A 27,294-nucleotide genomic window follows, 5' to 3' on the forward strand; every position below is an offset into this window, starting at 1 on the left:
ATGTGAAGCACAGAACTTCTCTGAGACTTAGAGGTGTCAAAGAAACAGGGGCAGTCAGGGAGCATCAGGGAACACTCCCCCCCCCCCCCCCCCCCCCCCCCATTGCAGCAAACACTGCTAGACAGTTACACTGAAGTCAGAGTCCTGTAATGAAAAGCCAGTACTGAGGTTAGAAGGCCATGAGCAAGAAATCTTCAGTGCTTATTGAGGGTGAGGAAGTCATTCTGAATGTTTATTCCCCTACAAGATGTGAACAGCAATATGAAATAAGGGTACAAAAAGCAGAAGCCAGGGACAATCAAATTTGCAACCCTCCCCCAGACCATTGCCATCATATTAGTATAAATCTTCCATTGGAAAAAAATAAAATAAAAAAAAAATAAATAGAAAATACAGAACTACAAGAGCAAACCTATCTTTTTATTAAAGTCATTTTTAGTACATTTTAAGCAAGAAAATATAATGCTTCATTGTTTTTAGCTGAAGGATTCATTGCTTCTCTTCCTTGAGCTCCATCCAGTTGAAATTAGCTACTGTAAATTGAGAGAGATTGGCAGCATCCCAGATGCAGAGGTATAATACCTTCTTGAAGGGGAAATAATCGTTTCACATTCAGCCCACTCCCTGCTTGCAGGTGACTCTGCCCAGATTCTGGATAGGTGTGACAGTTATGCATAAGGCACATTATTCATGGATGGACGCTGTTTGGATGCTCCCCCCTTCCCTCCCCCCACTCCGATTTTCATTGTTTTGCTGACTGCTGGTGGAAAAAAACTGTCAGCCAGCTTTCCCCTGCTTGGAAGGCAGGTTTCTAATCCTCTGTTTTGTAAAATCCTGAGCCTAGGGCTCAAAACCAACAAACAAACCCAGAAAGCAAACCCTTCCTCCCTTCAGTTACACCAATTAAAAAAAAATAATCTCATACTTTTGAAGAAGACTTCGCTCAATCACTGTGTATTTGTGGTTTTCAGTATTTTGTACTGCTCCCTGAATTTGCATGGTGAGTGCCCATACGTGTAGCCTCTGTCATGGACCTGTTAGGTGTCAGAGGGAATGTGCAATGATGCTGAAGTGCTTGATTTGCCCAGCGGGCACTCAGCCAGCAAGATGACCAGGGTGCAGAGCAGTCACCAGTGCAGAGAGGGAGCAACAAATGGCTGCGGAAAGGAAGTCTAATCCAGCACCAGGGAAATGAGAGGCAGCATTCCCCTTCTTCTGTGCCCATCTCTCACTTGCCTCCCTCTGCCCATGCAGAGTTAATGACAGTGAGAGCAGTATCCCCATATCTCAAACCCCACATCATCTTCATGAAATAAAAAACCCACTGCCACCATTTTCCCACTAAATGAGCTCTATCTTTTTTTGCATCCTTTTAGATCTATTTGTCCTTTCATAACTAGTCAAGTTTTCCCCAATGTGGTTTAGCCCATGCATAGTGGGATGGTGGTGGTGGCCACCAGGAGAACTGTCAGTTTACCCCCGGCAGCTCCCCTCCTCCAGCACCTCCAGTTTGATGCCAGAACACTTCATGGCTGCCAGCATGCAATAACCAACTGTCCTCCTTCTCCCTGTTGACTCCATCTGGATGCAGTGAAGCCGTCTGTCTTCTTTGGGACACTGGTAAGGCATCAGGCAGGAGCACTGGATCTGCGTCTCTAGGAATGAATGTGTTGGAGATTTAGCTGCAAACGTCATAACTGAAAACATTTTATACTGTGACAACATTTCAGAAACCAACAGGGAACAATGCTATTGCAGATTGATACCTTAGCTGAAGGGCCTATAGTGCATGCACTAGGTGATAGGGTATCAGGAGTAGAGTAAAAAGAAGTTTTAAATACCAGGTTTTGCAGCAGTGGCCTATACAGGAGCAGAAATGAACTATCTAACTATTTTTATCCACTGGTTTTCCCTGACCTTTATTCTAAACAAAAAGATATTAAGTTTACTTTCTGTTCCCAATTATCTTTGCACACAATGTTGCTGTGAAATGGAGTCTTAAGGTCCGTATTGTGTCAGCTCCTATTTCATTACAGCTCCCTTTATGAATGTTAAGCTACCTGCTGCTGGCCTGTGGTAAACTCAGTCCTGCCGGTTATTTCATTACCCATTTCTGATCTAATCAGATTCTGACTCTTTATATTCTTTCCCAGAAATTCCCTAGGCAGGAAACCAAGTTTCTGCCTTTCCTACTTTAAAACATGAAAAACATGCATTTTCCTCAGTTTAGCTGCTTTCATATGATACTGAAGTATTTTCTGCCTCTGTGTTGATACCAACTACTCATTCTCAGGAACATCAAAACTTCTTTTTCCTAAATGTTTGTGCATATTCATGGGAAAGAAGACTTTCGTGAAGACAGTGAGGAGGAGAGTCCAGTTCCAACCTCATGAGTACCCCAATGAAAGCTTATATAAAATACTAAATGTATTTTTTCTCCTGGTACTCTTGCTCACCATCATTTTTGCTTGCTGAACAGCACTTCTATGTGAGTCTTTGAAAAAAACAAACAACAAAACAAACAACAAAACCACTGAGGTAATGCTACAGGATCCAGCCTTAAGCCAATTTCACAGTGGGAACAGATCTAGACTTCTTACAGGTTCTGGAAGAAATAAAACCAATGCTTTTTTAAATTATAGCCACCTACCCAGGAGCCTGAAGTGCCTGGAGGCTCCACAACACTGTGCCCCTTGAGGGGCACACCTGGTCCTGACCACAGCTTCAGCCCCACAAGGAGCAATATTTTGTGCAGTACTTTTAAGCCACCTACTTCAAATCCTGTGCTGCATAAATAATTTTGCAAAATGGGGTTTTAAGATTGCTTCTCACTGCTGATTTTTTTGTTGTTGTTTTTTTTTGTTTGTTTGTTTGTTTTTTTGTGAGCAGTCAAGGTGTGATAGAGATCGTGTTTGTCTCTGGAAGCAAGTGGAGGAATGAGCGTGGCTGCCACTCAGACTTTTCCTGGCAGGCATGTGATATGCGTGGAGCCAGCCAGCACCTCAGACATTTACAGGAAAACCCACTGCTCTTATCACCCAGTTACAAAGTAAATAGCCAAGTTGCACAACAGTGTTTATAAAATAATCCTTTTAGGAGTTTCACCAAACAGCTTAGCTAGTTCATTAAAACTCCTAATAAACACAGCTTTCATGTATGGGTATTTGCAATTTTTACCATTAAAAACCCATTAAGACTGATGGCCCCTGTCTTGCTAAGTAGTTTTATTATTTAATTTTATAATCTAATTATATGGTATAGAGGGTGTGGCTCAGGTTTACTCCTGAAGCACAAAACGATGATTTTAGTAGCCTCACAGGGAATAGGTGATAAAATTGCTGATTACATCTCTGTGATTACAGATTAAGTTCCCTTAATCTTCAAGTTCCTTTTGTCCCTTACTAATGGAAAGTGGCAACACTACACCACTTGTGCCTAAGGGAAAAGGCACATACCCAATTGTAACACATTAGCAGGGACATGGGACTGACCACACTTCCATACTCTTCTCACCATAAACTGGTGAAATAGACTGCAATGCCTGTAAATTCTCTCCTTAGAGCAGTGAAGGAGCCAGCATGTTTTATTTTCAGTGCCTAAGGGCTGGGATAAATGCCATCATTCAGAAGCCATACCTGGACAGTACTCCCAGTCATAGCAGGTGTCATAGCCGCAGGGCACTTTCTTCATGCTGTTTGTGGAGAGCTTTGCCCTTTCAATAGCCCAGCGTATGTTGGTATTACCAAGGCAAGGGCCAGCATGCAAGAAATGAAATGACTGCTCTCCGAGGCACATTTCAGCTGAATATTGACAGCTGGACTTTGTCACGTTCTGTTCAGAAACAGCATGTAGTACACAGATGTCTTCTGAGTAGTGGCTACCCCAAGAAAAAAGAAAAATTATTTTAGCAGGCTGTAGAACAAGTCCATGCTTCTAAACACTCCACCAGCATATGATGAAACACAGAAAAAACATGGCCAAGCTGGGTATCTGTCTAAAGACTTAAGGCTATCCCAGCTACTGCAGTATGTGGACCTTGGGAAGCCCCTGATACAGCATAGTGCTGTGAGGTGGGGAAGTTTTGATCCCATCCAAGAGATAGGAAGTGAAAGACATTCCTGCACAAGAAAACAGGAGTTGCTGTTGCCTCCTCAAGGCACGGGATACTTCCACAGACCCTGTGTTCTCAGCCTGATAGTAGCCCAGCTCATATTCAATACATGTTCTTCTTTCCATCTCCAGCCCCACATGACCTCCACTCTGGCCAGTCATTTACTAAAAATCCTCCAGGATAACCCTCTATTAACTTAAAGGCTCAAAGGTCTGTGCAGATTGTGTTCTGTGAGAGACAGTAAATCCAAGTTTTACGTGTTTTATATGATTTTGAAGTCTGAAATATGCAATGTATTTTGCAGCATGTTCATCTGAAAAGTGTGAATTTAAAGCACAAGGAGTAAGACCCATTACAGGGAGGTGATGACAGTGCCTAGGAAGTTGAAGGAAAAAAAAGGAAGAAAAGAAAGAGTGGGAATTTCCAGTAGCAGGTGACAGTGGCAACAGAGTAAAAGGACACACCATGGTGTGACATTAGGTTAATGTCACTGTGCATTTATTTCACAGACCTATAAAGAGGGCTGTAATTTGAATATAGAGGCATAACTGGCTAGTATCTGAACAGAGACCAGTAACCTTGAGTTTGCTGTTGCCTTTTGCTACTTTTTGTTTTGTGCTCACAATGGACTCTGTCTGTCACTGGGGAAACGGTGACTTTTATATTTCTAATGAAAGCACTTAACTTACCCACAGTCCTCTTCTGGAGACATACAAACACACTCAGATCCAACCTGTTTTTGACCTGGATCGCAAAACCCTCTAATCTTAGTTTGTTCGTCTGAAACAAGGGAGAATTCTTGTAACTAGCAGCAAAGTGAAACAAAGCTCTTTGCAAGAATCGCTGCAAAAACTTGAACAAGATGTTTCAACAGAATGAATTCTCCTACTTTACTTTCACAAAGCCATGTTAATACAACTGTTTTTTTTTTTTTTTTCCAATAATAGTGTCAACATCTCAGCTTCATGATTAAAGTGTACAGTACACTGCAAATAACAATTCAGTGTTGTAATAATTTAGTGTTATTTTGAAAAAAAGTAAAAGCAAAATTAACGAAGAGTTGCTATACTTTAAAAAAAAACAGCCAGTTACTTCCTAGTTCTAGCTAGTTATAATAAACCATGCTGTGGATAATGCATTTGCAGAGATACTAACCTTTTTCACATGTAATATGTCTCAAAACAGGTGGGATCCACGACAGGTCTTTTCCACAAGTGTACTGTTGTTGACCAGTGACTATAAACCCAGCTTGGCAGCTTAGCCTCATGGTTTCACCAATGTCATAGTGTTGCTTAAATGGGGAAATTGTGACACTGTCAGATATTGGTGGCCTGAGGCATAATGCGGCTGTAATAAACAAGAAAAAAAAATCTTGTTGTTTTCATGGTGTAGGGATATTTACAGCAAGTCATAATGCCTCAGTTGAAGAGCCATGAAGGCACTCACAATAACACTTAACAGCTGACTGACATTCCAAACTAATATTTATCATAATTAAGTCTAGAAATTTTCAGTGCACTGTCATGTCAGTGTATTTTGTAAAAATACTTTTCAATCAATAACTGAATAATTACAATGAATTTCTAATATATGCCAGTAAGAGTAATTTAATTTTAAAGTTTGTTAAAAATAAGGCTGACATTTACAGCATTTTTTTTTCTTTTTTTTTAATAAATGAAGTTATAAACAAAATAATTAAAATGAATGGCATTAGAAAACTCATAAGTATATTCAGGGAAATTATTTTGATAAAATGAACACTAAATAATCAAATTACACTGAGTTCCAGCAAGCTGTTGGAACCTCTCCATTTAACAAGATCAGCTCAGTTCTGACCCATAACTGTTGACTGGACTGTAAATACTTCAAGGCCTTGATTTATTGTGGGGATTTTAAAGGCAGTGTAAAGGTGATTTAGAAACATCATCCATGTAATATAAAAAGTGATAGTAAGGTTCCTTCAAGAACACTTTCTTCAGCATAACTGTCAAATTTAAAGATTATCTATGAAAGTCTGGAAACAGGAGATGAGTCCTCTCAAAGATACTTAAATCTAGATGAGAGAAGGACCTTGCAACATCTGAGTGTTTTCTGAAGCAGTTAACGTTGCAATATTCTTACAACGCACATAACAGCAACACTTTTGAATTGAAGAGGAATGATGTAGTGACTCAGCAGGTTTTTGCCAAGTCTAGTGTGAATGATTAAAATACCTTCTTAAAATGCTACCTCTTCAGATATCATTACAGATTCTCTTGTTAAAACAAATGTTGTATATATTTCTTCCACCTGTTTTGTTGCAGGGACAAGTTACTTTTCTATTTCTTACGTTGGCATTCAACTACTTGTTGTGTCCAGGTTTGATCAGGCAGACACCGAAGGAACTGATAGCCACTGAGAACATGACCACTCACACAGGCAATTTCAGCTTCTTCCCCAACATCATACAGGTTCTTTTCATTCTACCAGAACAAACAAACAAAGTAAAAAGCCCACAGTATTTAAAAATTTTAAAAAAAATATATAATCTGCAGTAATAAAAATAGACATTGCCAAAAGAAACAATGACAATATGTGCTTGCTTTTCCTTCTCTGAAACAGGAGTCATCCATTCACCTAAAGAATGTTTGTCTGGCTACACTAATTAATGCCATGGTTACAAAAGAAGTATTCTTAGACCACTGTTTGAAATGGATTTCACGTTGCCTTTGGTTCAGTTGATAGTGGACCCTGGTGAACTGCAGTCCCACAACACAGTATGTATACAACATGCTCACTAGCACACTATGTAAAAAAAAAACAAAACAAAAACAAAACAAAACAAACAAACAAAAAACAAACAACTAACTAACTAAGTAAAACTATAATAAATTAAATTAAATTAAAACTGTAAAATTTGACAGCTCTGCAACTACTGCATTTTCCTTCCATCTTTTATTCTCACCCTTATAAATCCATTTTCTGGTGGGTCTGGCCTGGAGCATCCAGACTCAGGTTCACCAGTTATGATATCCTCTTCTCTTCTTGCCTCATCATCATTAATACAGGGAGCCCCTCTAAAAAGTAAAAAAATGCTGTTAAGGATACATTTTAAGCAGTCACCTAGAAAAAATGGCAGAATGTCAGAAGCTTTGGACAGGAATGCTCAGAGTATTTTCCCTGTAAAAACAACAGCAACTACAGAGCAGATAGCATGGTCATAACCCAACTGGTGCTATCAGACAATGGTTAAAGGAGGCTGGTTTCTATCAGTGTAGAGCTGTAAAGCTTGGTGTCTGAGATGAGTAAAAAAGAATCACACAGTCCATTGCTTTTCATCCTCTCCTGTCTGCTCCAGAATCTCCTCTGTAGTCATTACAGCAAGGATGATGAAAAACCTGACTCATTTTCTCATTCTGCCTTTTTTTTTAAATTTTTTTCCAAGAGAGAAAATGAACCCGTACAAAGTCTTGTTCTTGAAGAGGTAAGAAATACAGCAACTTTTGAGGCTAGAGTTATGATTTCAAATAGAGAACTTGCAAAACTGGTATATCGGGCACAATCAAAGCAGGAATATGAAAAATTTGGTAGTTTCAGTGGAATTCTCTGAGGCATTGAGCTCAGACCTAAACTTCTAAGAGAAGAGAATGTGGTATTTAAAAAAACAAAAACAAAAAACAAAAAAACTGCAAACTCCCATGAGTGGAAGTAGATGAATTCTCAATGACTTTGGACAGGAAGTCATACAAAACAGCTTAAGAGAGCTACAGTCATACTTTAGTATGTAACCGATCAGCCATTTTCTATGAATAAACAATGAATAAATCCAAACCTGAAGCAAACTGTAACGATTTTCAAATATTTCCTTCTCTCAGCTCCTCCCACAGATGTTCACACAGGAGATCTGCCTGTCTCTTTTCTCCCTAGTAGTCACAAAATTGCCCTGGAGGGCTCTGTAACTCTGCCTTACGACTACAGAGGTCTTTTGATCTACCATCTCCTTACTTGTCCATGAACACAGAGACATGACAGTCCTCCTCTTCTTCCTGTTCACCCTTGCAGGGCTTTCCACCATTCATCGGGGATGGGTTATTACACTCCCGGGTCCTTCTTCTCTTGAAGGAAGTGTCACATGGGCTCCATTCAGACCAGCAACTCCAGCGGCCATCTACAGCATCTGCAAGAAATAAAAGAAAATCCCGTCTTTTGATAAATCTGTATCATACTTAGTTCACATATGAGGATAAATTCATGATAGCCATTTCCAGGGGACTCAGCTAAATTCCAGGTGTTTCATAAGAGCCTAAAACACACCTTCCCTTTCAGTTTTGTTTGCAAATCACATTTAAACCCAGAAGCAGCTTATTTTCTACTTCTATTGCACACAGAGATATTTGAGTTTTCATGGTACCAACTACCATTTCAGATAACCCATGAAATGATGAGCTATCAAATTAGATATGAGTTCTAACACCAAGTCTAAACCCCAAGTCTACCTCCCACACAAGCTAAATTAAAACACTACTGTCTTTTTTTACCCACCAGGGTATTTTGTCTGTGCCATCATGAAGGATTATATAAGGATTTTTATTTACACATTATATCTTTTCTGCATAATATATATTATCTACATTCATATCTATAACTGCATACCTTAAATTGTTCTTTTCTTTCTGAGGTCTATAGTTGCCTGTATCACTTTCTTTTCCTTCTGTCCTCTTTTGGTTCTGTATTACAATAATAATAATAACAGTAACAATAGTAATAATAATATACTGAAAGTCTCTTCTTTTTTCTATATGTATGCCATTAGTGTCAAAATCATTCAAAAACTGCTTTTGTGTGAAATTGTTCTTTATTATTTTTGAGAATAATGATTATGATCCCTATCCTTAAGACATTTTAAACTGATTTTTCCTCCCACACTGTAATAAAAAAAATCTTATATCCATCAGCTATTTTGTCTTAAGCATAATAGGCTATAGGAAAACTAACGAATGAGTTTATTAATGTGTCCATCAATTATCTTTGATCTCATTTTCAGTCTTATTGCTAAACAACTAATTTCCTATTATCTTATTAATGTAGCTAAGGAATATTTTAACATGTCTTGCAATTTCTTCGATGAGCTCTGCCTATTCATTATGATTTTTTTTTCTTCTATTTTTAATCCTCCCTATATTTTTATACTTTCTGACCATCACCATAGGATAAGAAGTGCCATGGATTTAGTAAGGGAAGGTTATATCAGATTTATCTTTGACAAAATAGCCAAGGGATTTTCAGGTAAAAGGTATGATGGGAATTCATGATATCATGTGTGTTTTGGAAAAATATGATAAGGATAAAAAAAGTTAACAACATCAAAGACCTGTCACAGAGTGCAGCTGTGACCAGTTCTTCCCCCACCTGGCTGATGCTTCCCTGGCCAAAGACTTCCTGGAGTTTTAGAGGGAAAATGAACAAACCAATGCTTATCCTAATATCTTGCTAAACTCCAGCTGTCTTCTGTGTGTGCTATCCAACAGATAACATCACTGAGGTTTTAGGTTGTCATGTCCTGCCTACAGAGTCTGAGAACCATGAAAAGAGCAGCCCAGAGAGAAGCAGGACAGGCTGTTTTAGGGTGAATCCTTCAACATTTCTGCAATGGTCTCAGCTCTGGTGGCAAGAGCTTCTCAGTTATTCTAAATTCAGGCCTACATAACATTGTATTAAGAAAAATAATTTTTGATAGGCATTGGAAACATGATTTTGAAATAACATGGGACAGAAAGGTTCAGGTATTAGATGGCAATTGCATGAAACACTTATATGCTACATTTGAGTTGTGCATCAATAGATGCATTTATTATTTTGCAAATAATTGCATGTATAAATTTATAAACACATTTCTAAAATCATTCAGGTTTTGATCACCTCCCTGGTCCTGCTGGCTGCACTATTCCTGATACAAGTCAGGATGCCATGGGCCTTTTTGGCCACCTGGGCACACTGCTGGCTCATGTTCAGGTGAACATCAACCAATACCCCCAGAGCCTTTTCCTCTGCACAGCTTTCCAGCCACTCTGCCCCAAGCCTGTAACGTTGCACGGGGTTGTTGTGACCAAAGTGCATAACCCAGCACTTAGCCATGTGAACCTCATCCCACTGGCCTCTGCCCATTGATCCAACCTGTCCAGGTTCCTCTGCAGGGCCTTCCTGCCCCCTGGCAGATCAACACTACCCCCCAGTTTGGAGTTGTCTGCAAACTTACTGAGAGTGCACTCGATTCCCTCGCCCAAATCATCAATAAAGGTATTAAAGAGGATGGGCCCCAACACTGGTCCCTGGGGAACACCACCGGTGACCAGCTGGATCCAGCCAGCCAGCTGGATTTCACTTCATTCACCACCTCTCTCTGGGCCTGGCCAGACATGTATCAATGACAGTATCTCTCCACACACCTGAATCATAACCCGGAGCACGGATCTCACAGTTCTTGCCGTAGGTGCCAGCCTGGCACACACAGAGGCACTCCGTCCCAGAAAGCACGGGCTTGCCGTTGTTGGGGCATGGGGCACACTGGCACGGGTCAAACCTGGCTGCATAGTCCCTCAGGGCTCTCCTGAGGTTGTGGCGCCTGGTCACGGCACACGGCACGTTCTTCACCAGGTCCACAATGGATGACACCTGTAAAACAGCTAGCCAGTTAGCATTTACCTTCAGTTTAGCTATGTGCCATACCTTGTCATACATTTCCTTTGTCATACATGACAAAGGAAAGCACACACTATTTTTTATATCATGCCCAGAAGTGTGTGAACATATAATTCATATCACACACAGCATCATCCTGATTTAAAAGGCAGGAAACATCTGCATAGCTCTTTGAAAAATCAGTGTTTTTCTTACCTCAAAGTCAATCACTATGGGATTGTCCTTTGTTGATTCCAGCCATGTTGTGAAGACTGGGTGCCCTGGAAAAGATCCCTTTTTCTCCCAGGCCAGAGCTGCAGCAAATTCTGACCTGCCACCTTTGACCAGAGAGATCGACTGTTCAGCTGACTGCAGAATGGAACCTGAAAGGAGATTTCAGCACAGAACTGTCAGAAAAAGGCTTTCAGAGAAAGTGGATGTAACATCAACATTACAACAAAAAGTGTTAGAAAGGATAGAAAGGAATATATTGTCTTTAATTTTACAAAGTTATCCTTGGAAGAAAGGAGTCTAAACTCATAAAAATCCTTGTTCTGTTCAGTGGTGTGTCATATTTTGCCAGAGAAGGATGTGCAAGACTCTCACCACAGAGATATAACCATACAGAAGACTTGTGTAAATTGCATGGGATACAGCAGGCTTCTCTAGGCAGGCTCTTTAGTCCCAGAAGTAAATGTCTGGGTAACTGGATTGATCATAGAAAGAGTGCAAAAACTGTGGAGGTTAGGAAATCCTTTTTAGTGATGCAGAATGTGACTCTTTCCATTCTTGCAGAAATTGCACCAGCTGTCTGCAGTTTGAGACACATTCCCACATCTAGGTGTCTGCCTTGCATGAGGAAGGTGGGAGGGGAAGGGCAAGGAACATTATTATTGCCCAACTATCTCCGCAACCCTGAACAACCCCTAGAGAAGATCAGGGACTTGGCTGCGATCATGTTTCTAGTTGTGCCCACTTCCCACTTTGGCACACCTGGCTCTGGGGCCATGGGGAATGTTTGTCAGATCCCTCTCATGGGAGATGTTTGTCAGATCCATGACTGCTGGGAAGAGCCAGTGACACTGGATCTCAAGTGACAGTGCTCCAGAGCAGAGGATGAGCACTCCTACATCATAATTTCTTTTGCTAGCAAGATGTTTCTGATGCTTGCTTCAGGAAAACAGTGAAACACTGGTTTCTCTGACAGTTGTAGAAGAGCATTGCTAATTCAAAGCTGGGAGGTCACCTGGGGTGCCTTGTTGAGGGGGGTGGTATCTCTCAAAGTAACTAACAGGATAACAGCCCTGTTATCAGCACAGTCACCTTCATGTTTCACAGTCATCTTGTTTGTGATGCATCTGTTACTGACTTTCTTCTTCTTTATGAAGAGCACACGCCACGATGTTTCTGTTCGGATACAGTCCATTGATTCATCCTCTGACAGACCTAGAAATACCAGAGCAGCAGCTGTATGACCCTAACTGTGTTACATGACCACATCATGCCCTAAGTCTCACCATCAAGTTGAGTCACCACAGGTCTCCCTGCTCACTAGTTTCTTTCTGACTTCTGTTCTTCACTCAAGCTCCTCATGCACCACTGACCCCACTGCCAGTGGCTCTTCTGCTCCTCATCTCCCTAGTCCCATCAGGCCATGTTCACCCTCTTCCAAAGTCCTTCTCCCATTCCTGTCTGGGTATTTCTCCCATGTCACCTCTTTTGTGGTATCTGACACTCCTTCTTGCTACTGGTACACTGCAGAACAATCCTTTGTTGTTCACAGCCCAACCACACTCTCCCAAGGTGCTGCTTTGCAGAAGTTAGAGGTGGTGGGAACAACAAACCTTTCTCTGAGGTCGTGGCAAAAGGCTGTCCCTGTTCCTGCAGCACTTTGGGCATAGGGCACTAATCGGTCATCACTGCTGCAGGTGCCCACTTCCTAGGTGCAAACAACATTGCACTGAGTTATACCACATCATTCAGGTATCCTCCTGTATCTATACAAGTTACAGTGATGGTGTTAGGTTTCACAGCTTTTAACCTTAGATTTCCACTTCTATAGTGTTGTTTTTTCATTTTGACATGGGAACAGTTTCAGACTCATTTTTAATCAATATCTATAGCTTTAATGACTGCAGCTCAGAAAATAGTACTTATGTCTCTTGGACCTCTGTCCCACACTGGGGTATGTTGGAATCTCTCTTCCTAGTGTCACAGGACCTTGATCTGAAGGTCTTAAGAGGCGTCCCTGAACACAGTGATGTTTACCGAGGAAGGAAAATCTTGGACTTTTCAAAATAAAACATGGAAAAAATTTTCTTGCCTTATATTTGGGCAGAGTGGATAATTCCTGTGTCTGTGAAAGCCTAAAGGATTTTTGTTGAGTTTGCTATGTGGTGTAAGTCCTAAAACCAAACAGTGATAAGAAAAGCTGGCAAACATATATCACTGTATTTTCTTGTTGAGGATTACATACCTGAGTTCTTCAATTCATCTGAACTGTACTGGTAAAGAATGTCATAGGAACCACCCATCTTCCCAGCTGTGTAGTAATGAGTGCCAAAGTCATCAAATATTCTGCTGTATAAAGCATAGTTGTACTCCAGGGGCAGGTGGTTAAGTGCTTTTAGAAAGACATCTGAAAGCTGCAGATCTGACTCTTTCATTGTGAAGCTTGCAACAGAGATGACTTTATGGACTCTAACAAAGTTGGAATTCTAGAAATAAAAACAAACAAACAAACAAAAAAGGAGAGTCTTAATAGGCAGTTAACTGCAGAAAGTAGAGTGGCCAAGAGTATGTCCTGAACTGCACTGAAAGAATTATTTCATCCTGTCTGTTGTGCTGCTTTAACCATGAGTAAATGAACACAAGCTAGCCATAGAGTTCCCAAGAGCCCTGTGAAGTTCTTGAAGACAATGCTCGTTACTGCTTTACAGTGTGGGAGTATACATAAGAATTCTTAAGCACTAGAAAACATAACTTTCCAACATAAGAATTCCTAAGCACTAGAAAAACAGTAAAATGATTCCTGCTGTAACAAATAAACCTGAAATTGGTAAGACACCCATAAAGCTAGGAGGAAAGGCTGCAGTTTATAAACATCTGTGGGCTGTTTGAAACTAATCCTGAGTGGGTATTTTGTGTAGTGCCTCACTGCCATGAAATCTCAGACACTATTTATCAGTCTGATAAAACTACAACCACAGGAATAAAGATCTCGTTCAGTTTAAGTGTCAGGCTGTTAATAGGCAAGGGCTGGAGAATGATATGAGGAGAAAAAAAAGCAAAAGCAAAAGTTCAGAAACTGGAAATGTCACCTCTTACATTGAGCAATCTCATGTTTAGAGACAGCTAATTCCTTTTTTTTTTTTTTTTTTTTCCCAATGCTAGAAGTTGTTAATGTGGGAGTTTAACTAAAAAGAGAGGAGAGAAATAGAATACTGAATGAAGAAATTTATAAAGTGGCAAAGAGAACCAATAATAATAATAATAATAATAATAATAAAAAGCTGGAGCAAAGAGATCAAGAGCAAAAGGAGTGATGGGAAACTGGAGCAAATGAGTAACACAGATAGAAAAAATCATTATAAAAAAATGATACATGGGTTCTTCTGCTGAATTTTGCTTCTGGTACATTTTTTCTGCTCCCTTTCAGTCTTCAAGCTCACTTGGCTTAGAAGACACAAGGCTGCATCTAAACAGCGAGTTTATCCAGCCAGGACTCATCAACAAAACACATGAACTGGAGCTCAGCTCTCAGCTATGCACACCTCTACACTATTCGTTTCAGTGATCTCATTTGCACACTGGAAGATAAGCTAAGGGTGCTCAGCTTTCTGCTGCATGAATGGAAGAAATAGGGTATGTAACAGTTTCCAGACTGTACTCAGCTCCTAAAATACCTTGTGGTAATGCCATTTATAGGAAAAGGACTTCCTTTGGGTTCTGGTCCTGAATTTTCAGCCGTGGTGGCTAACATTTCAGTTATGCACAAAATTACAGGCCATTTTGGCAAATACTGAGTCTAAATGCTCAGTTGGATAAGATGCTTCCACATACCAAATGAGAATTTTTGCTTAGTGTACATCTCACATTTACATTTTCTGCTACTAAAAGTATCTTAAGTGCTTTTCTTACTAGCAATTCACCTTATTCCATGATTTCTGTATTAAATCGCTGAGACTTGAACAAACTTGGAAGCTATTATAGAAGAAATTCAGGAAACTGGATTTCAAAGTCTTCAGTTATTTCTGGGCACACATCTAAACATACTGGTACCCCCTGGTGTCTGTGGCTATCTTGACCCATTAATACCAGCTATTAATACAAACTATAGTGCTGTATAATTCCCAGAGATGTTCAGCCAAAAGAAATGATCAAAATCAAGTGTAAACACTCAGATAGTTAATTTATTCTATAAAAACTACTCCAATTAAAAAAAAAAAAAAAAAGCAGCCAAACACAAGCTGAGATGGGCTGATGTTGAAACTGGTAGTTTTAATTAATTGGACAATTTCTAACAAAGTAGAGTTTCACCAGAATATACTGGCTAATTAAGTGATGTTTAATTCCAAGCATTTTAAGCACAGCTGCCATGGAATTATGCCCATCCATGATGCCTGACATCTCCAAGGATAGGGAAGACTTCGCACCTTTCAGCCCTCAGTTTTTGAATTGTGGTTCAAGCCATCAAACTCAATTAACTGCAGCCAAGAATACTAGGAACTTGAGCTAAGGGGATGGGCACAAAGCCTGGTTCAAGGCCCATGTGACTTTGACTGACTGCAGAGCACATGCTATCAGGCAGGTGCTGATGTTCCAGTTTCTGAACTCTCTTCCCAATCTTGAAGCAACATGGAGTTCAACAAATTAGACAGCATAGGAATTTGGTAACAAAAAAAGTGAAGAAAACAATGTATAAAAATAACAGCATGCAGCAGGAAGGGCAAGATTAATAAAGTAGTTCATAGTGAAGCATGTAATATAATGTTCCAGCCTCACCGTAAGGGTCTTTCTGTATGGTAGGAAGTAGAGAAGAGTGGGAGCTGTTCACCTGGGCTCCCTCCACAGCTCCATTAAGACACTATTCAGTGAACACACATTCATGTAGAAATCCACACAGTTTCTCTTCATTGATACAAAAGGCAGGAAACTATCTGAGAGGCAGATCTCTGTAGAACTGCTGTTGTCTACAGATATGCAAGATGAACCACCCTAGATGGTTACCTTAACATAAGCAGAAGACCTCAGAGAGATCATGACAAAGTGGCATACTGGAGGACCTAAAGGTCAGGTTAGCAAAAGAATTATGGCAAACAAATATAAACTTTAAAGCATTGTTTTCATATTTCATCTATTCTAACAGGGAAAAGTTCAAGACCTTTCAAGTCACTTGAGCTTGAGATCCTGGGATGGTTATATGAAGCCCATGTGCACACAGTTTAAAATATAGGTCTAAATTCATGGCAAGGTCTGAACTCTTGCCATGGACATACTAAGGTGGGATTTTAACCTGTTACATCTAGAGCCAACAGCTCTAAGATATCAGATATGTGGGTTTCTGAAATTGCAATGGTCAAAACCAATGTAAGTCCAAGAAACCTTCCTCATGACAGTTTTATTCAAAGGAACATCTGATAATTTCTGAATTAATCTAGTTCTGATGGGTTCTTCAATAAGAAGACACTACTCTACCAAAATAAACTTACCAATTCTATAAAAGAGCAGCCTGATCTGTATATACGTATCTACATGGGAATGAAAGCAAACAGGTTTCCAGTAGCCAGAACTTTAGTACAGATTAATTCAGACTAGAAATATTGAACTTTTTAAGCAGTCAGGTTACTTACTAATTAGGACAAGTTAGCAAGGTTCACAATAAAGTTTCTGTCATAGGAAGAAAATTTAGACTCGTATTTTTGTAAAAGACGCATTCTAATTTTATTACAACTCTTGGGTTTCAACAAGCCTTAATTGTAGTCTGTTCTATGGCCTCTGCCAGGCAGAATTGTAAACAAAGCAATACTTGATCCTTTACTGACATTAAATTCTAGAAGTACGTGCATCTAATATGCCACAGTATTCCTCTGCACTAAAGGGGTAGAATTTTATGGGAGAGGGTTGTCTATTCCCAGAAACTTTTATCTTGGTATATTATTTCAGATATTATTTTTTGACCTATTTTGTTTTCTGACCTTCCTTATGTGTTATTCTAGCGGTTTTGTAAAATGTAATGCCAGTGCCTTGATAATGGACAGTGACCTTTGATAGCTCAGTTCTCCAAAACACGCAGGTGGAAACTCAAGGAAAGGAAGAAATTGAAGGCAACATTCAATTACCTTTTCTTGTGAGGCTTTTATGGCTTTCTTGAAGGAAGAGGATGATGTGACTTGAACCCGTTTCTTTCTTGAGAATAGTATTGGGATGCTAAATCCTTTTCGAGAATCATGAGCGGATGAACTACTTTGCTGATCATTGTCACTCAGCTGAGTTAAATCTTTGTAGAAATGTGATTTTACATCATCCTCTTCATTTGTTACCTGGAGATTCAGTAAAGCAAACTGGATTTGCCCAAATAACTTGAAACAAGCCAACCTATTAAACAATGAATTCTTGACATTTTCTGGAAGAAACAAGCCTGATGTTTTTTAGACTTGCCAATAAGCTAAAAGCTGTCCTTAAAGGAAAATACTACTACTACTACTACTACTAATAATAATAAATTGAGTTAATAGGTGAGATACATAAAGGATAAGTAGAATTATGTACATTACAAGAAAAAAAAAAAAAAAAAAAAAAAAAAAAAGCATGTATCACTTTCTTTCAAAAAATTTTTCACAAAATTCCCTAGCTCCCCTGATCTGAAGTTATCTGAAGTTTAGGAATAATTTTCAACAAATATTTCATCACACTTTTCAAAGACTTTCAGAGCTACATATTACTTCGATACTAGGAGTAAGTCCCATTCCCATGGCTTTTATGATGTACATCACAAAGAACTTGGTGCCTTTTTTTTTTTGTTTCTTCTTCATTGTCTGCTAGAAGAATGAAAACATTTAATCCAGGGGGGAGTCTTAGAGCACACCTGCAGTGTGAGCACCCATATTGCACGATGAACTAGGGATAGCGGAAGGGGAGCAGGGGATGAACCTGCCAGATAAGCTTGGTAAGTCTCAGTGGTAATGTTGTGCAAAGCAGTATCACAAAGATGACTTCAGCATCAGTTCAGAAGTAACTAATTTCCCAAAACTTGGGCAAACCCCTCCCAGGATCTCCAGGTGTTAGAAGGATTCAAGTTTTTCCTTTTAGGCTCACCCAACAGGGCTGCAAAGGACCCTGAGCACTGATGTTCATCCCCCTGATCCAGTTCTGTTCTCCAACAAGTCACATGCTTTTGCATGAAAATGCATCTGAGTTGAAAGCCTGATCCCGTGACCTTTCTATACCAAAGGCAGTTCTAAATGTTCAAAAATAGAGGTGCAAACCTAGTGAGAGTCACAAACACTGAACATTTTTGCTGATGGACATTAATAACAACATTAACCACACAACTTTAAGGAGGTGTGGGCAGATCTGGCTGCAGTGGACTTCAGTTTGCCTACAGCAGCCCATACAGCGCTGTGCTCTGCACCTGTAGCTAGAACAGCACTGGTATCACACCAGTGTTGTGTCTATTGCTGAGAAGACTCTCCTCAAAACCCCAGAGCCAGCAGGCTGGGGGTGGGCAAGAGGTGGGGAGGGGACATCACCAGGACAGATGACCTGAACGGACCAAGGGATATTTCATAGTGTGTGATGACACATTCAGCACTAAAAGCTGTAGAAAAATCAATAAAAGCTGGGAAAGGAGAAGAGTGGACTCTCGTTAAGAAAACATCTGTCCTCATGAACAACCACTACGTGTATTGAAACCCTGCTTCCTGGGACATAGTTGAACATCAAATAATTGTTTTCACTCTCTTTGCTTCCACATGGACTTTTCTTCTTCTTCCTTCTTTTTTTTTTCTTCTTTTTTTTTTCTTCTCTCTTTTTCCCTCTTTCTTTTCACTTTATTTAAATTATCCTTATCTCAACCCATGATTTATTTTTTTTTTTTCCATCATATTTTCCACCGTCTTTTGAGGAGGAGGAGTAAGAGAGCCATGTGGTAAAGTTTAATTGAACATCTGTGTGAAACCACCACAGCAAAAGAAGACTTGTTTTCTCAACTGAATATTTCTACATGTAGTAATTTTTCATCACTGAGCAAAACAGAAGAATAGCCAAACCCATTAAAGTTTCTGATGAAGAAAAAGAATGAAACGGATCTCCTTTGTTAAATTGCTTCTTTTAAACTAATAATAAAATCTGACAGCAGTTGTGACAAACATTAGCAGTTCAGATTTCACACATTACTTGAGCCTTTTTTTGTGTCCTGCATATCTTACTTCTCAGCGCAGTAGCTACTTGCTTCAGAGAGCCTGTCATATGTATGCAGCCAGATGTTGTGCACTAACCACATTATTCATACTATTTTCTAAATAACAGTGTCTAAAAATCTAAAATATATTATTTAAAAATCAGATTCAGGGATTTTGGAAAAAATATAAGCCAGCACCTCTTTGTCCTTGGCTTTTCCTGCAAAACCCCTTCCCAGACCATGTGTTTCTTGTCTTTCTGCCTGCCAAATTTAGTATCTGCCTCCTCTTCTCACTGCTTGTTGGAAGGGCTGAAAGGGGAACAAGCAGGATGGAGGGGCTGAAATTGCTCAAGGAGGAGCTTGTCCCAAGGCTGCAGATGACTGAAAGGGAAGCTGCAGCTCGGAGAGCTGTTGGTACAAGAAGGACACAGCAGTGATGCTGAAATGAGTTTTGGACTTGATCAAACCTCTGGCTAGATTATGTCCAGGTTGGGATCAAGACCCTTGGTATCAAGTCACAACAGAGGCTTGTCATGAGAAGCAGGAGAAAAGCCTAAATCCATCACATTGAGTCAAATATCTGGCACAGTAGGTAAAAGCAGACCAGAAAGGCACAAGTAAGCCACCCAACACCATTCAATTCATCCCATTTTTACACATCACCAGAAGCATGTTCAGGCCCTACCACATTGAGAAATCTTGCCTTAAAACATGCAGTACTTCTTAAGACTTCAGCACTTAACTTGGACTACAATTGTGACAAGGGTTTTTCAGCTAGTATTTGTTGCTAGAAAGTACCTGAAAGCTGACACCCTTCAGGTTTGCAGGAATACGATATAATATCCTTGTCTCGTTACGCTTCACAGTTCTGCATTCTCCTCCATAGAATGAATTGCCAAGGACTTCCCCTCGGCTCTCTCCTGACAGAATGTGAAATCTTAAAAACAAAAACAAACAAACAAAAACAACAATTAAACAATGTCAGGAAGACATAAACTTGGATTGTTCATTGGAATACAGCTGTGTTGAAGATACTGTATGCTTGAATGAGAGAATATGAGTATAAAGATAATGTTACTGTTTTGAAAGAAATTTATCTAAAAGAATTTCTAATTCACATTGATTTCACCTGAAAAAACACACATCCAGGCTATAGTAGCAATTCTGTTTTATAATTTCCAGTATTGGTGTTATCTGGAAGGTTAGGCAATGTCAGTGTAAGACTTCCCTAGACAATTGCTTTTACTCAAATAAAGAGGTCAAAAATGGCCTAGAAAAATGAATAAGCAGTTCTCCATTTCTAGCACAAGTGATATTTCCAGAGTGCACTAAGTTCATTCAAAACCAGAAGACCTAGGACATGGTCCATGGCATCCCTGCCCATGGCAGGGGGTTGGAAATAGATGATCTTTAAGGTCTCTTCCAACCCAAGCCATTCTGTGATTCTTTGTTTAAGTGTCCAACTGCTTTTGTTAGTAGGCTGGAAGATATTACGGTTAGTGTTGTGAGAGGTGTGTCACACACAGTCACACATCTGCAGAGGAACATTCACATTTCTGAAGTCCTTTAACATAACTGAGCTGGAATTTGCCAACATGTGATGTTGCCGTTGCTGTGAGGGCAGGCAAGGTCCCTCAGACAGCAACGTTCTCTGATGGCTCCTCAGCAGCAGTGCAGAATAGGACTGACAAATGCAGCAGACAAATTCTAGCCTGACAGTTTGGTTGCATTCTTGTAATCTCTTGCTAGTTTTAATCTGAGACATTATGTGTTTGGAGATACTCTCACATGAGAATTTGGGTATTATCTAGTTTATGTAAATTACTCAGCAACAATTTCATGTTTATGAAAAGCAAAGCTGGCTTACCCATTGCCTATTAATTGCACGCTGGGGATGCTTTCAAACCTTCTGCCACACACTGTCTTTTTCCTCCCACAATTTCTTTCATCAGAGTTGTCCCCACAGTCATTTTCTCCATTGCATTCCAGTTTTTTTGCAATGCAGCGACCTGCATCAGAGAACAAACAGCAGCAATAATCCTTATGCGAAAATTCATTGCATCTGAATGCAAAGAATTTCAAAGAAAGGCAGTTTCTTTCCCTAGTAAAGGTGTAAGCTTGCAGCAGAAATTAACAGTAAAGCAGTATAAAGTCTAGATTACTACAATAAATGTAGTTGTTTCTATTCTACCAGTTTGACTTGCTTGAAGCCACAAGGCTTAGGTTAAGTTTTAGCAAAAGGTTATGAGGATAAAGTTATAGAACCTAGTCAGGTATACTTAAACCAAAGCAAGTAAGAAATATCAACGTTTTGCAGTTTCAATAAAAATAGTGCAATTTTGGGTTCAGACAAACTGTATGGATATGTTTGTGTTGGAAAAAAAATGTGCAAAAAAAATATGTCATTGGAACAGTGATACTTTCTAGCTGCCATGATTGTGCTGACAACCCAAGCTAAAGATTGCACTACCGTGAATCATTCCCTTTAGCTACAGGAGAAACTGCAAACATAAGCTCCTACTAACAAATGTAAATCCTCAAATAAAGATTTCTCCCTTCCTCTTTCCCTGGAATTTGTGCAGGAAAATCATTTTATTATTATTTTTTTTCTTTTTTCTTTTTCCCCTCAAGTAGAGTTTATTTACTATTGAATAATGCAGCAGTTAATCTGTGAAGCCATCATTACCACTTTCACACTGGAATTTATTCTTGCAGTTGACCTCCACTATGTTGCAGATTTTCGCTGGAAAGCAGGGGCGGGAATCCACCAGTTGCTCAGAGCAGGCCTGACCCCCAAACTGAGATGGTCGCAAGAGTGTTCGAACACGAAACTGGATGGCAGAAGAAAATAAAACGTTTTTGGAAGGCAGAAGAAATTAAACTTTTTTTTTTTTTTTTTTTTTTAAATGTTTGAGCTCTTTTGTAGCTGATTTGCCCCTCAGGCAGAGCCACATGTCTCTGTGATGCTAAAACTTCGTTGAAATCAGAGACCTGGCGAAATTCATTGGTTGATTTTTCCCTTACATCCTACCACATCCTCATCCCAGGTAAGGCACGTAGGCACCTGAAATCCAATACATTGAGAGCCTCAATGGCAGAGCACAAATAATGAAACATTTGACAACATGAGCTACATCACAGCAGGAATGAAAAGTACAATTCCAGCACATTCAGTCAAGGAGGTATGGTAGGAAGTTGTGTATGAACAGGCTAGTGGAGTTTTTTTTCATGTTTTTATCACCTCTGTTGAAATAGAAATACCATGACAACAGCATGTATCCTTATCCCAAAACTAGCTGGTTTGGTCCCCACTCATGGGACCTCTTTTCTGGGGAGAACTGGACAGGACAGAAACTGTTCTTGAGTTTCTATAGTTTTTATATGGGAGCAAAATCTCAAGCTCATTTGGTTTTCTGTCCCCAAATTAGAACCCCACTTGCAGAATAATGATGCTGAAGGCTGCTAGAAAAATAATGCCAGATTTTCATTCCACTTCAGTGGCCTGCTAGTGAAACTGATCTGCATCTGACTGAACTGTTGTTTCCCTAAAAAAAGGTAGGATTTATTCCCCATTTGATAACCAGTTCCTTTTTTTCCCATTTGATAACCAGACTTAATTACTGTTTCTGTGGAAGGACCCTGAACTAATCAATGCAGAATGACCTTCAAGAAATAGCAGTAACTCAGTGACTATGAATGGAGGGTGCATGGAGCAGCACCAGACCATCTAAAAACAAGATAACCACTCCATGCACTCCATTTGGGATCTATAGCACTCATTATATTCTTTGTGTGCGCTTTAACCTCTTTACCCCTCCCATTCACTGGGAGCCTGCTTACACTAGTCTTCATACTCATCTTGAGGTCACATTCTCTATTCTGATGGCTGTTTATATTTATAAAGGTCAGAAGCAGTGATCTTTATAATTTGGATGAAAAAAACAGATTAGCTCATAAAAGCACTTTTTTTTTTTTTTTAGAAAAAAAAAAAGCAACTAATACTTTGCGTCAATATTTAAAGTTAATAAAAATGAACAATTCTTTCTCATATGTGTAGGTAAGAAACTCTACAATTTAACAAGAGGATACTGATCACAAAAATCAGTTTGAATGAGAGCAATATGCATTTTCAACGCTTGCAGTTTAATTGCTGTTTCCCACCATTTCTACCCATTCTGTCCTCACTCCCCATCCTGACTGCAGGATGGGAACCCCACAGGGTGATCCACATCTCAAATCTAGAACTGCTTCTTCATGAGCACCCAACACCATGTCTTTCTTGTCCTGCACTGGCATCAAGGTACGTATATACATGTATATGTGTAAAGATATACTTATGATACCTAACAGGCATTTTGTTATTGCTCTTCAGGTGTGGATTTCCGAAGCTTCAGAAGAGCTGTAGGCTATGTCTGCGCGAACACTCAAAGCTACTCTTATGGTAAACCTCAAGCTCAGATCCACCAGCCACATAACTACCCCAAACAAAATGTGCTCCACTCCCTATAATCTTATATTTGACAGGGCTTGGTTTCTTTAGGTGAAACCTACTTGAACCTGCCCTTTCACCCTTTCCCTCTCTGCCAGGGAAGATACACTTAATTCCTAACTCTACCATCAGGGAATAAATGCAGGCCCAGGGACTTGGTCACTGGAGCATTTTGTTCTATAGATATTAAGCACACCAGTTTTGTGTAGGCTAAAGGCTTGGAGAAATGGTACTCTGGATTTCTTGACAGCAATCTCAGACAGGTCCTGACCATCAGTGTAAGATATAGCATTTCTAGCCAGTACTGGTTAGGATTTGCCAATTAACTCTTTTCAATGCATAATTTGATCCAGTTATTTTTCATCTTCAGAACATATAAAATGCTATGCTATTTTAAAGATCACATGATTTGGTCCTGCTTAAACAGACACGTAACCTTTATCTTAATTTATCCTTTATGTAGGAAACTCACTCATCTTTAATAATGACAATGGCACTTTTGAAGGAATTTCTCATGAATGGATTTACACTACTGAATTGCTCCTTTCTGTTTTGATTTACTTATTTTAACTTGTTCCTTCCAGCTCCTACTATTATAATTTATAACCAGTTGCCCATATTAACTTAAACTGTCATTTTGCAGATCAAATTTTCTTGAAGTTGAATATCTGAAAGAAAGAAGGTTCTTAGGTATAATTTATTGTAATTAGTCCACATAACGCATTTTCTACCTACTTGTTTTTTAATGCATGGGTCACATTCTGACCAAGGTCCAAAGTCTCCAAGTTGACAGTTGATAGGACATGTTTGCTGGTTACAAGCACGAGATTCCATCTTTGTGCACAACCGGTCACAGAAGTTTTGGTTATAATATTCATCCATTCTTATTTGCCTAAAAAATGTAATTGAAAGAGGAAGGAAACAGAATGTAGATGTTCTCAAACTGTGGATGAAGGCTGATAATGCTTTGAACCCAATAAAAACTTGAATGACAATAGGTAGTTGTGGAATGCTGATTGAAATAAAAAATTCAACAATGCCTTGAATATACAGAGCAGAAAATTTCACTTCATCCCATCAAGAGAATGGCAACAGAAAAAGCCAGGATTGAAGAAGGGATTTCCAGCAAGTGTAGAGTATACCCCTGTACTGCATCTAGTTTGGTGCTGCTGAACATTTAGTGGTCATTGCAAAATTGTTTGTACAAGGAGCAGCTTTCTGTAGGCTCGCCATGCTGGAGCTCTCTCCTCCCACAGCATTGCAGTGCACTGGACACCTGCCCTGTTTGTTCACAGGGTCTGGTTGCTCAATGCCCATTGCTGGCAAGGCCATCGTAGGACCTGGCTGATCTTTCCTCACTATGCATCTTGGCAGAAGTAGGTACATTTGGAGGCCCTGTAGGATTCTACAGGCAGTTTTGTAATTTTTAAGCCTTGCAGTTAAAATCCACTAATCTGCTAAACATTTAGATAAAACAACTTTTCTTTCCCAACATATTACAGAAGCTGGAGCTTCAGGCACAGTCCATTCTCCCCCAAAGTGATTTATTTTATTTTATTTTTTTTAAGACAAGAAGTAGAACCATAAAACTAGTAAGACAATTTGGCCCTACCTGTGCCTTGTCTGTGTGCCATAATTGCAGGTTTTTGAACAGCTGGACCATGGCCCCCATGGGTAATGTTCACAGTAGCACCCTTGGCTGCTGCCAACCACCAGGCTCAGGAGGATCAGATGCAATAGCAAAGTCTTGTCCATAGTGGAGGTGTTCATCTACAGCACACGGACAGGTAACAAGAGCTCAGTAAGCTGTAGCACTCACAGCTATGCGTGTATCTTAGTGACATGCCTCTTCTGACTTGCAGGGTCTATAAATCATTTTCACAGTAAAAAGTTACTAAGCAGTGTACGAGGAATTTGGTGATAACACATGAGAAGGTATGAAATAAATTAGTGGTACGTGAAGAGACAAGATGTCAAAGGCTATTCATCAAGGGTTTTTCACTTATTGAATACAAATCACGACTGCATGGTAATTCTATTTAAGAAGTTGTTTATCAATCATATTGAATGTGACAAAGATCTGCTACTGCTCTTTTTTTTTTTTTTTTTTGAGTGTTCTCAAAAATATTTTCTAGGAATTCAAATAAAAGCATGAGACCATTTTTCCTACAGAGCATGTAAAACAACAGAAACTTAAAACTAACTAGCCCCAACCTATTGCCAATAAACAATTTGTTTTCATGTGTCTATGATCCCCCTTTGCCTAACTGCTTTGCTGCAGTGAATCCTTCCTTCATCTTTTTTATTGTTCTTAGTTTAGAATAGCCTGTCGAAACTGCAAACCATCACTTTTCAAACCTCATCCAGATTCTTCACCAACAGCTGAAGAGAGACCAGCTAGCCTATTTCTCACTCCAGTGGTCAATCAAAATTTATTTGAAGAGACAGAAGGTTATAGACAGTCTCTGGGAAGGAATAACATTTAGTAGACTTGGAAAATAGTTTTCCAGTCAAACCGTTTATTTGCTGAAAAATGCAAAAGCTTTTTCCCCTCATCCTGTTACTGAATCAATACCATATTTTATAGGATGTTACAGCAGAACATAATAACATTGTTTTGTCTCAAAACAAACAAACAAAAATAGAAATATAAAAACAAAATTATTTATTTTAAAGCAATATTCTAAAAGATTGCATTTTGAAAATGTTGAAAAGAAACATGCAGTCATTTTCTACTTTAGTGTTTCTTTTCTTTTTTTTTTTTTTTTAACTGTGTAATACATGCTCTTATGGCTTTTATATCTTGCTAAGAAAAATAAATTTTGTGAAGTAAAGACATAGCTTCCTCCTTTAGTAAAGAAAGACAGTAAAACTCCACGCAGCTGTAGCAGTGAGAACTCTGCACTTTTTATGCAGTCATTCAATTAAAAAGCTTCTCAGAGATTTAAGTATAATCAGCAGAGTATAATAGAACTGAATACAGAGAAATCAACAATCTTTCCAATGAACCAAGAGGAGAGCAGGTAGAAGATCTTTTTCCTTACCTGGGTTCCTGGCTCCTCACACCAACAGTGCCAACTTAGAAGAGAGATGAAGAAGCCCTACAACACTCTCTCCAGTACTGTGTTCATTCCTTCACTGTGCTTTACATAAAAAAAAAAAAAAAAAAAAAAAAAAAAAAAAAAAACTGTTTATTCACATCTGTTAGCAAAGCTCCAGCCAAACAGTACATGAGAAATCTGTCAGCAACTATATAAAAGTAAGTGCATGTAGAGATAAATTCAACTTTTTAATGAAAACAAACAAATAAACAAAACAAATCAAAACCTCAGAAGCTTCTCCATACTTTAAATTGCATGCATTGAAGCTATTTAAAAGTTTCCTTATCAACTTACTGTAAGACTGCTGGCTGCAAAGCCAGACAACTTTGCAGACTGGCACAACTTTGGTGTGGTTTGCTGCAGGCTCTAAAATGAAAGGTTGGAGGTTTTGTTTGATTTGGTTACTCGTTAATGAGGGCAGATCCACCCTGGTGATGGGAATGGTTGGCACAAAGCAGCCTCTCCATCAGCGAGACCCTCAGCAGCAGGTGTTGAGGGCGGATCCAGCCTGGTGATGAGAATGGTTGGCACAAAG

At 39.4% G+C, this 27,294-nt stretch overlaps 1 protein-coding gene across 2 annotated transcripts; it reads right to left on the bottom strand.

Moving 5' to 3' along the window:
* Positions 1-399: 399 nt before the first annotated feature.
* C6 (complement C6) lies at positions 400-27,193 on the bottom strand. Of its 2 annotated transcripts, none has more exons than XM_084504693.1 (19): positions 27,054-27,193; positions 26,703-26,801; positions 25,271-25,428; positions 24,394-24,550; positions 21,856-22,000; positions 21,037-21,178; positions 19,968-20,106; positions 17,110-17,310; positions 13,245-13,485; positions 12,092-12,214; positions 10,985-11,151; positions 10,537-10,762; positions 8,096-8,267; positions 7,056-7,167; positions 6,441-6,573; positions 5,267-5,458; positions 4,801-4,891; positions 3,636-3,877; positions 400-1,655 (listed from the first exon to the last, which is right to left on the bottom strand). In XM_084504693.1, the coding sequence occupies exons 3-19, from the start codon at positions 25,426-25,428 to the stop codon at positions 1,474-1,476; spliced, it is 2,823 nt and encodes a 940-aa protein (XP_084360819.1). In that variant the 5' UTR covers positions 26,703-26,801; positions 27,054-27,193; the 3' UTR covers positions 400-1,473. The 2 variants fall into 2 exon arrangements, with proteins under 2 accessions (XP_084360819.1, XP_084360820.1); XM_084504694.1 differs by having other exon boundaries at positions 26,703-26,796; positions 27,054-27,113.
* Between the last annotated feature and the right edge of the window lie 101 nt (positions 27,194-27,294).

Source organism: Aythya ferina (assembly GCF_964211825.1).
Source record: "Aythya ferina genome assembly, chromosome: Z".
Classification (NCBI taxonomy): domain Eukaryota; kingdom Metazoa; phylum Chordata; class Aves; order Anseriformes; family Anatidae; genus Aythya; species Aythya ferina.